Below are 11,579 nucleotides of genomic sequence, written 5' to 3'. Positions count from 1 at the left end.
CTTGGCAAAAGTTTACGCATCTACATTGACTCCCATTAGACCGGCGCCCCAACCAGGAAGTGTGCACAATGTAAGCAATTAAATACAATTATGTGTTTACTCTTTTAATACATTCAAACGTGGCTATATTAGACACACAGTGTGACTAAATAATTTCCTCACTATCGCAATTTATAATGAACTCATTTTAATATCGGAACAATATTAAGGGGGCGGCGCCCCAGCGCCCCGTATTGACCAGCCGCCACTGCCTGAACTCTCACTCCACAGTGACCTTACACCTGCATCATTATCATTGATCAGGACAGTCAGTAGAGGGCGCCACTACGACATCACTAAAGAGAAAAGTGTGTTTTTATACTACTATGGCACATTAAAGACTACTGAGATCGAACCCTACTGCCATCTAGTGGCTGTGACTAGAATACTATAAGACTGTTGTTCATCATGCAGCTTGAAGTTGAAAAGGTTCTAAATCAAGAATGAAACACTGAGACAGACTGAAGACTTAGTTGGACTCACATACTTGTGAAGGAATAGTGTTTATCAATCAAGCAAAATCAATAGGTAACAGTTTGTGGCATGAAACCCAGCAGATTCTGGTGTTTACAAGACATGGGTGTTCATTTTATGAACTCATGTAAGCCCATGCCAACTGCAGATAAAGACTCTATAAGTGAACTGGTGGAAAGGTATATACCTTGTCATGTTTATAGATAATAAACTGTTTATGTTGTTCATATATGTCAAACTTTTATCTCAGCGTGACCAGCAGTATCAGGATGGTTAAGACAGAATGTATATCACACCTGTCAGGAATAAAGCATCACCCTCCTCCAGATCATTAGTAGTACACCTGCCTCTCGTTTCTTCCTGCCCCTCCTCGACTACTTAAAGGCGGAAGTAATGCTTCCTGATTGTGAAGTATTGGCGTTTTCATGACGCGTACCGAGCGTTCTGTAGATTCCTTTGCCTGCCCGTGTTCTGACCTCTGTTTCCCTCGTAGACCTCTCCCTCAGCCTGACCCTCCTGTACCGTTCAGACTCTGCCTTCCCGTTGTGACCCTGGACCGACCTTTAAGAGATTAAAACGAGTTAAATCTCTTTGGTCAGTTTGTCTCTCTTCTAGATCAATAACTGATGTCACAAGTAAGCAGACAGAACTAATCGTCTAAGAGAAAGATGGGCGTTTTGTGATCGAGCAAATATAATGTACTCGTTCATTAGTTTAATACAGTCTGGATAACTTGTCTCACCGAGGCCAATAGTCTCCACGGCACCAACATAGGCACTGTCTATATCAGGCGTACTCAACTAAATTTGTCCGCGGTCCAATTTTGGCAGATACCTGTGACCTGAGGTCCGGGGGGGGGGGGGGGGGGGGTTGTGGTGTTTTGTCCGAAACGATATGTGGTAGAAACACCCCTCAAAACAGGGGAATTAACATTTACCTGACCAATTTTAATGTTGCTATGTGTTTCAGGTTTGAAAAGTGCTGGAATTTAGGTTAAAGTACTTTAAAATGCTTGAAATTGTAACTACTTGGTTTCACAACAAATATCTGTCTGACTGAACAGTTCTCTTGTATTACGTTAACAAATACGAGCCTCTTGTAATTCCAGGACGAAACATGAGAACGTGAAGATTGGGCGTTTTTAAAATAAACAACCATTAAATAATGTGATAAAAAGCGAATTATTTCGAGTATATGTATAAATATTTAACTTAATTATGTTTAACATGCTGGGAAATATTGAAATGGACCTTGAAAGTGACGTACAAGTGCTTGAATTCCACCTTGTAAAGGTGTATGAACCCTGAAAACGTGACTTTGTTCATTGCGCTGAAGCGCGGCGCGCGCGAAGTTACAAAATTCGAGAGGTGCACGACCTCGCGAACCGACAGCGCGCGAGGCACTCGCGCACACGCGGAGCCTCAGCGATTACGTTATTTTCGCCGCGCGGACCCTCGCGCCGCTCGCGAAGCGTCAACCAGGCTTGTGAACAGGTGTTCTGAAAATCTGTGCTACCCCTCGAGCTGTCCTACCTTGGGCTACTGCGCATGCGCATGCTAAGATTACGTCACTCTCAGCGCACATGGCGCACACCCGTAGCGCAAAATTATAGACATATCTATCGATTCTTGCTACCATGTCAAAATGTAGTACCACAGCAGTAGCTGTACGTACGATCATGTTATAGGCTATATGACCTTATCCGAACGTGCTTCTACCATTGATACTGTATGAACGATCATTTAATAGGCTATATTACCTTATCAGAACGTGCTTCTACCATTGATACTGTATGAACGATCATTTAATAGGCTATATTACCTTATATGAACGTGTGTACAGCATTAATACTGTAGGTAGGTATGATCATTTTATAGGCTATATTACCTTATCCGAACGTGCTTCTACCATTAATAAAATCACAAGTCATTATTGAAACAATGCACTGGAGCAAAACAAATTTTAATTATACATTATGATACAGTTATTGCAAATTATTCTAGAATAAAACTGTGAACATTAAAAATACTACAAAAATAACACTGCAGTTTTGGTCTCTCAGCGTTGGTCTGTTAAAATTTCTGTACTGCATCGGTAGTTGTACCATTTCTGTTATGTTCTTGTCGTCAGCATCACCTTCTAACATGGAGAAATGACAGCGCAAACGTCATGAACGTTACATGGTTATTTACTTGTATTTAAGAAAATTGCTTCAGAAATATAAAATAGCCAAACTGAACGAATGTTAAGCGTTAAGAAGTGCTCGTTTTGAGGTGAATCAACTAAAACCAGTTAGTGTAGGACACTAGAATGAACAGATGGATAAAATCGAGTACGGCGAGGCTAAAACAGACATTTGAAACCTCCACTTGTTGGAAACACTCGAGCAAATAGTAATATTTACGAGGTCTTTCCTAGGATAATCACAAAAATATTTAACAATTGTCGAAAAAACACAATAAAATGCAAAAAGATTTACATTGCAATATGATTAAATACGATAAATGGGCAAAACTCACCGTTATTCCAAGACAAAAAACAGCTGGTAGCGCAAAATTCTGGGCTACGCTGACAGTGACGTAATCTTAGCATGCGCATGCGCAGTAGCCCAAGGTAGGACAGCTCGAGGGGTAGCACAGATTTTCAGAACACCTGTTGTGGCGAACGTAAGTTGTTGAGCGGGGGTGGCAAACGTAACACTCGTGACGGAGTGTTTTTTCAATAGCCCTGAAATAAATGTTACGGTTTTGTTTTGGTCCGTATCCAGTTAATCAGGAATGAGATTGGGTCCGGACAGGACTGCGTTCGGGTCCGGATCCGGACTGCGGTCCGCCAGTTGAGTACCCCTGGTCTATATTCATATCCTAAACTCTAAGGAACTCTTTGAAACGCACAATTTGATTTACTTTGTCGACATTTTCAGTAAAGCAAGTCCTAAAAAATAAAATAAAGGGGACACACACTACAGTCTTTCACAGGGTCCGAGTCCGTGTCGTAGTAATCTTGTTTTGTTAACACCACACACACAACAAACACACACACACACACACACACACACACACACACACACACACACAAACACACACACACACACACACACACACACACACACACACACACACACACAGTGGCGGACTTAGCAATTTGGGGGCTCAAGGTGAATTTAGCTAGGGGGCCCATCAACATTAATATGTGAGAAATAAGTCAGCTAATCAGGGGGCCCCTACAGTGGGCTGCAGTGGGAGGGGCCCAAGGCAGTTGCCTAGCAACGCCTCTTTACATAGACCGCCTCTGCACACGCAATCCCACATGTGGTTATGCACTGAGTACGCGTGCAGAACTGTGCCTTCACAGTATTGATCTCAAATACATGTTTGGTTACCTTATATAGTGACGTTACTTAAGAAGAAATGGCTGCAAATACATCTTACTAAATACATGTAGTAAGCTTGATTATGCTTTTAGTATCAAGTTAATGGCATATTTTTTTGCATAGGCTTTTATGTCCAGATTTAGCCTACTGTACCTAAACAGCTGTGTACACTAATTGTAGTAATTCGGTAGCCTATTTAGCCTGTTGTGCTTCATAGCATCGGCTGTGTTGCTGTTATAATAGATTGACGATAAATATAATTTGCACACGAACCTTTCATTTTAAATTGTAGCTCACTAGCACTGTAGCTGTGATCATGGATTTGAATATTTATGTTTCACTCAGCACATGATCACAGCACAGACGGTGACGCGATGGCTTAGTGACGTCACAGACAGCTTCAGGTACTGGTCACGTAACACACTTCACACACACGTAGACACATAGTAGACACTTCACTTCATGCGTAACGAAACAAGTAACCACGTGAGTATAGCAAAGTCTGGATCAGCGAGGCTGGGCTTAACAATTTTGACACAAATATTACACATTAAATTAAATAAAATTTTATTGTACAAGAGCAAAGCCAATGGTGTACAATTAACATCTAATCAAAAGGCACCACAGGTCTGGACATCTTTACTGTTGCCATTTAATTGCTATTTAGGATGCAAGTAATCTATATTAGAAAAAATTACATACTTTCAGAAAAACATTGATTCGAAAAGGTTACAATCACAGGTCTTAGGCCAGATATGACACAGGAAAAAGTCTGAGCCTAGAACACTGTGTGTACACTGCTTATCTCTTTACAAATTTAGGCCGATTAGGTCCAAACAACAGTTATTAGAACTTCTACATAGATCTGGGCAATGATACACCAAGCATCAAGTAAATCTCTACTTCCACACCCTTTAACAAAAGAGAGAGATCCGTTTCCCTTCTGACTGACTATCCCACTGCTTCTGTGACCATTACAGTGTAATACATTTAATGATCTGGTGTACATGATTAATTCTGTATTTACACAAGCTAACGAGAGACACAAGAGGAAGGTTCTTAAGGCTTTTAAACTGCGTGAAGATGTCAACCCTACAGTGTGGGTTTGGAGAGTATTCACAAAGAACTTCAGAGTCGGATCTTATCATTGAATAATCAGTAACACTTCAGTACAAGGTCCCAACTAATGAACTCTAAAAATGGTCATGATACACACTAGTCATTCATGAATCTTATAATGACATTTATAAGTCTTATTTAATCACCAGGAAGATATATTTGAATATGATAAATACAGAAATACTTTTGAATAAACCAGGATTACCCAGGATTTAGCTTAGCTATAAAAAGGTAGCCAGTTAATCAGACATTCGTATACTGAAGCTTGACTATATTCAGTATACTTGTCTAATTTATAGCATATTCAGTAAAGTGAAGTCAGATCTTACTACATTCAGTGGACTGAATGTCAGATCCACGTGACTCATTTAGTGCAACGTCAGTGTTGGAGTAGCGACAGTTCAGATCAGTATTCTCGCTCTGAAAACCATGACCGAAATAACAACACAAATGACAGATCCTTCATGATCCAAGTCCAGAAAGCTTGAGCAGGGAAGACAGTGACCAGTACAATACAGTACAGTGATAACGCTAGCCATCACCTTGGATGCCACAAACAGAACGTTTTTGGTCATGGTGTTTTCAGAAGGAGGAAGAAGCAGTTATGGAGAAACTCTGCTCAGCTCTGGAGTCAAACACAAGAGGAACCAATGAGAATGTCAGGAGAAACCAATGAGATCGTCAAGAGAAACCAATAAGATCGCCAGGAGAAACCAATGAGAACATCAGGAGAAAACTTTGTGCAAAATCTTTGAGAGTCTCTTAAGCATCTCAGAACACAATTTTCATAACATTTCCTGCACAAATCAAGACTCTGCACTGCATCAGGGCTGGACTGCAGCATGAACCTTCTGGAATGCCAGAATTAGACACGCGTGTGTCCGTGTTAGATTACACTGCCGATGTCGTACGGACGCTGCATCAGCACCGGTGCAGGTGTCCAGGTTCTGCTGGGAAGGTTGGGCCACACGGCCTTGGGACGGAGTGAAGTGAAAGTGTTTCCCCCCCCAACTCAGCTGTCCTGTAAGTAGACAGTTTTCCAAGTTCCAATTAAGCATTAGAGTACTGGTGGATCGATGAGAAAATGTGGCAAAGCCTGTCCATGTGCAACAACAGACTTGAGTCTATCTGGAACTGTTTTAGAGTTCCAGGTCACCCTGATGCTACACACTCATTCAGAACTTCAGAAAAGTCCAGAAGTGCTTCACTCCTGAAGAGCAGCTATGGTGGCACCTTAGTCCTCCTGAACACAGCGTTAGTGATGGTCCTCTTCCAGCCTGTGGTGCGGTCAGTCTGTCTTCAGTCCTTCTGGCCTGTATGGGTGTCCAGGACCAGGGGCCACAGACATGTCCTGACTGGCCACAGGTAGATTTACAGCAGTCACACCGTCATTGTTCACGAGTGCTCCGTAGGAGAAAGCGCCATTATAGTCTGGCTGGACAGTACAGCCCTTCTCATGTATGCTTGGAATACCTGTGACACAAAAAAAGACCTGCATCTGTTTCATGTTCAGGTGGAAAGCCACTGGTTATAAAGGCAGCATCAGGCCTCCAGCCCAGGTCACAGCTGGGCTGAGATGGTGGTCAGACGGTGTGGGCAGGAGGAACACACCTTTCACCATGTCCATAGTCACGTAAGGCTCAAACGCTTTGGGCTTTCTCTTGTTCTTGGTTATGAGGTACACGCCGAGAAAGCACACTGAACATCTGAGGAAGCAACGTCACACCAAGTCAAGTTCACCTCACGGCACGTCAAAACCTTCCAACACCAGTTCACCGTTACAAAAGCCAAATAAACAGGACAGAACGCTGTGGTGACCACCTGCTGGGAGTCCATAACAAACCCCAGGATGAAGACACCATACTCACCCCAGTAGAAACATGCAGATGTGTAGGGCATCTTCATGGTTGAACTCCAGATAGAATATGGCTCCTAGTTATGGATATATATGGTTATGTGTATGCATACAACCATTTGTTTGTAGTCATTATATATACACCAAACCACAGCCAAGGTGAGACACGAGTGTGTGTGTGTGTGTGTGCGTGTGTGTGTGTGTGTGTGTGTACCTGCCCCAACAGCAGAAGCGGTGGAGAAGATGTAATTAATGCAGGTTATAAGAGCAGAGTCATATAAATGTGATGCCTGTGTTAGAAATCTGGAAAGAAATCAAATCAAAAGTCCCAATAGCAGTACGGCAAGACACTATTTACATGAGCAGATCACACCTACATCACATTACACCACTACGTCAGAACAGCTGAAGAAATCTTTCACAATGTTTGATCTGTATTTATTTGACACACCCTGCATGCGGGCTGAGTTTGTCTGTGTTTACATACAGATTATGACAAATGGAAGATGGACTCTGCCATAGAAACAAATATTGGATGTTTCCATGGAGCCCAGAGTTTTGTGTGGGCTGTGTGTTTTACAGACAGGTTGGTATCCAAATGGCAGTTCAGCACACCACAGCTTGGGCACTCAGACTTTCTTGTAATTTCTGCTACCAAAATATCCATCTTATTAAAACCCTGAGTGGGTTCAACATGAACTTCCCAGTGTAGGCTGATCGACCCCCTACAGGTGTTGGGTTCACTGGTCTGCTGTCGGCTTTCTTCCCCGCAAATGTTGCTACATAAATGTTGGAAGAAACAGAAATTAACTACTAGATACTACTAGAGAAATGACTCGTATCTGATGAGGAAAACCTCACCCTGGTATGTGTTGGGAATCGGAATCATGTCACACCTGAAGGGTGTAGTGTAGACGATGGACTTAGAACTAACACATCTAACATTACACCACATAAAACACTATCTCAGACGTTTAACTGAACACTTAGCAGGTCGCTAATGAACAGGGAGCATCATTTAGCTTTAGCATTCATTTGTTTGCATAAAGCTAATTAGCCCTCAGCACCTTCCACAAACATCATATACAGTGTGTTGCCTGCAGCCACTCAAGGTAACAACATCACAGTGAACAAGCATGCAGGAAAGAGGGAGAACTCACGAAGCTTGAAAAACCACCGTGGCCACCATGCAGACCACCATGACGTAGAAGATGGGGTACGTGAACTGGAGGGACCCCTGGACGCTCAGGACCAGCATACCTGCCACCGCCTTCACCGTGATGACCGTCACAGAGCCTAAAGGTCAAAGGTCATATGTGATCACCACAATCAAGGAAACTCAGAAGCCAGTTTCAGACCTTTTGCAGTCCTGCATCACAGAGCACTGATATCTCCCATACGTAAACACCATCCTTAAAACAAGGGGTCACTTCAGGGCAAATGCTAAATGAAAGCTAGTAAGACACTGTGAAAGTGACCACAATTATCCCCACCACATTAACCCCACCTAGCTGTCCTTTACTGATAGTATTTGAACATTTCTGTGTAAATATAACTTTCTAATAATTGATTCTTCTTTGTAAATTGTTTAAAGGTAAAACAGAGGAGATGCTGAGGAATGATACCCACCCAGGAGAGCGACCAGCAGCAGTATGAGCACAAGGTAGCTGGTGTTGCGGTGTTTATAAAAATACAACACCAGGCAAAAGGTGATGACCTCCAGCAGCTGAGGGACAGACGCACGCAATGAGAACATTCCAGATGTACCTCACCTCACCGACTCAGACAGGGGAGCAGAGATCAGGTCTTACCAGGTACAGGAGGAAAGGCCATCCGACCAAATGGTTCACAATGTTTTCTGCATTCAGCTGTTCGTGGGAATTGGGCCCAAACGTTATAAAGAGGAACGTGCCCCCCATGGTCAAAACACAACCAAGGAAGGACATAACGTAGCGCTCTGAAAATATAAAGAAAGAGAGGTAGGACCAGGCAGCACAGTCACAGACAGGCAGCACAGTCACAGACAGGCAGCATGGTCAGTCAGTGTCATCACTCTGTCACAAAGCTTCACAAAGGTTATGCAAATGACAGTCCAGTTTGTCGTCATGGATGCAGGAAGTGGTAAAACACGAGCAGATGGGCCCCGTGCAAGCCCAGCACACACCTGCCTGGGAAACACACCAGGTGTGTGTGCAGCAGGTGTGTGTGTGCAGCAGGTGTGTGTGTGCAGCAGGTGGGGGTGATGTGGCAGGTGTGTGTGAAGAACAGGGGATTGTGAGGGTACGTCTTAGACTGGGTGATAAAACGGGCATTTGCACCCTTTTACAGGAACATTTTATTCTGTATAGGATTCTGTGCAGTTGAAGCAAGATCACAAAGTTAAAGTACTTACTCAAAAACTCATGCAGCTTCCACTTCTCCTTCAGGAACAGGAAGCCCAGGATACAACTGGCTGTGAGGAGAACCATCCCACAATTTAAAACCACTGTCAAAATGAAGCTCCATTATTTAAATATGACCCCATTAAAAAACGAACACAGCTGTATTTATAAACACTGGTCAGGAGAGTTCACACTCTCCATGTACGACCTTAAACACTTCCATACATACACAGGGCTGGTGAACACAAACCCAGACTCTGACACTACTGCCCCCTCACTGCTAACTGCACTGTGGCTGCGACTATATACTGTAGCAATACTACTACACATATCCTGTGTGTCTGCTGCATGTCTGCTGTATTCTGGGACTGTTTCCAGTGTCAGGTAAAACACACATTTGCTTGTGGACCAGTATGCAAAAACATTTAAAGTGATGTGATTCATGTAGCTTGAGATGAATCATTACTGTCTCCTACAATCCACCAGTTGTGTATTTTATTGTAGTATAGTACTTGCTTATAACAGAGACGGCGCTGAGGGGCGCTATGAGGGACAGGGGGGCGAAGGCGTAGGACACAAACAGAGCCCCCTCCCCCCCCAGCATCAGCACCAACCCACACCACCACGTCTTGGTGTGGTAACACCGCCTGGGGTCCTTGGCACCCACCAGTGCCACGTGACTCTGCTTCTGTAGGGTGGGGTTGAAAGAAACACACACACACACACACACACACACACACACACATACACACACACACTAGATTAATGTTGCCTATTCTTGACATTTCATTTCACGTGTGTCTGCCTGATTTCCTAAAAGTAGAGCATACATAAATAAAAATATATTTATTCTTTTTGCTAGTTTGCTGTCCACAACCGTTCATACTCACCTGTACGCTTACGGAGATACTGACCAGCAGGTTTCCAAAAATAGCCAGCAACGTCCCGATGAGATTATCCTGGTAGAAACAGTCCACGACACAAACTCAACACGGGCGCGGTGTCTCCATAAATACACCCTCACACCATAAATAAGGATTCGTCTAGAAAATATATGAAGTACTAAACGACGTTCAGCTCAAATATCAGCTCTACCGTAATAAGGTGTTTGTGTCATATTAAAACAGCGAGCATCACGTCTGGGACGTTTTAAATATGAAATCAGGAAGTAAATGTCTTATAAGAAACGACACCGGATACAGGAACACAAAGACAGATGAATATTTTCCTCATCTTACTGTAAAACAAGTCTCAACGGGGATAGTCATGCACGCTCTTTAACCGGTGTGTGTGTGTGTGTGTGTGTGTGTGACACTATCGTGAGCAGTAAAGGCTGAGATATGAAGATATATCAATATGAGCGTAAACACACTCACCGTGTAGGAGGGCGCGCCGCTCGCGCCGTGCGCGTTATTCGGTGTTTCCATCATCATCATCATCATGTTGCGCGATCAGCACCGTGAGCACAGAACCGTCCCGGTCGGGTTCACATGGGTCGGCATAGACGGTTCAGAGGTCCAGGCTCATTACGGTAGAGCCCAGATCAGCGCCAGCTCGCCATGTCCACCGACATCTCGTCCGGGTTCACCTGTTGCAGGTGTGACGTTTCACACACGCCGACGTGCGTCACACTAAACACACGTGACCCAACGCAGCCAAAAGTGGCGTGTGATGCACAGAGAATAAAACGTGGATGCGTAAGTGCTCGTTTTGTGTGTGTGCTGACGAGAGTCTGCACATATACCACATGTATAACCCGACGGGATTATTAATCCACCGCGGTCTATATTCACCAGACATCCACGACAGAATGGACTCGTTATTAAACAAAATCACATAGTGTACAGTATTAACACCTATTATACAATTGCTATATATTGTGAATTTATCCCCACACAATGGCTTTCAGTAAAGATAGATTTAGAAGATGTGAAAAGATCACATATATGAATTAACGACGAGTTCATGCTAGTCGGTAAGCGCTTCAGTGTTATGACGTCTTTTCAAAATAAAAGTCATGGGTTTTATATATATACAGTCAATGGTTAGTACAACTTTAAAACATGTGCAACTGGACATGTGAACATATAAACACAAAGGTATCAAGTACATACAAGGAGCAAAACATTTCATGTGCATTTGGACTTGTGAAACATTTCTCACATTTGTGAAAACACATTATAGCGCAGATTTCTCATATTTCACATTGTCAGACGAGGCCTGACTTCACCCACGTGATCAAGACTCGTTTCAGTCCTGTCTTTGTGTGCATAGATATAGCAGTACATGTCCTGTAAACTTGAACATTTTGACTTATTTCACTGTATATTCCATTTAT

The 11,579-nt window shown here is 43.2% G+C and overlaps 1 protein-coding gene across 3 annotated transcripts; it reads right to left on the bottom strand.

Annotated features, from left to right (window-relative positions):
• Positions 1-4,436: 4,436 nt before the first annotated feature.
• nipal3 (NIPA like domain containing 3) lies at positions 4,437-11,190 on the bottom strand. 3 transcript variants are annotated; one of them, XM_076978205.1, is made up of 11 exons: positions 10,618-11,160; positions 10,132-10,200; positions 9,754-9,929; positions 9,253-9,308; positions 8,672-8,817; positions 8,490-8,586; positions 8,021-8,156; positions 7,075-7,163; positions 6,874-6,937; positions 6,617-6,711; positions 4,437-6,478 (listed from the first exon to the last, which is right to left on the bottom strand). In XM_076978205.1, the coding sequence occupies exons 1-11, from the start codon at positions 10,681-10,683 to the stop codon at positions 6,294-6,296; spliced, it is 1,179 nt and encodes a 392-aa protein (XP_076834320.1). In that variant the 5' UTR covers positions 10,684-11,160; the 3' UTR covers positions 4,437-6,293. The 3 variants fall into 3 exon arrangements, 2 of the variants coding, with proteins under 2 accessions (XP_076834320.1, XP_076834321.1); XR_013121836.1 differs by lacking the exons at positions 4,437-6,478; positions 6,617-6,711 and having other exon boundaries at positions 6,878-6,937; positions 7,075-7,639; positions 10,618-11,190; XM_076978206.1 differs by lacking the exons at positions 4,437-6,478; positions 6,617-6,711; positions 6,874-6,937 and having other exon boundaries at positions 7,020-7,639; positions 10,618-11,190.
• Between the last annotated feature and the right edge of the window lie 389 nt (positions 11,191-11,579).

The sequence above is a fragment of the Brachyhypopomus gauderio genome, chromosome 17 (genome assembly GCF_052324685.1).
Source record: "Brachyhypopomus gauderio isolate BG-103 chromosome 17, BGAUD_0.2, whole genome shotgun sequence".
Taxonomy (NCBI): Eukaryota; Metazoa; Chordata; class Actinopteri; order Gymnotiformes; family Hypopomidae; genus Brachyhypopomus; species Brachyhypopomus gauderio.
The sequence above is the reverse complement of the archived record's forward strand: the minus strand, read 5'-3'. Positions and strand labels throughout refer to the sequence as shown.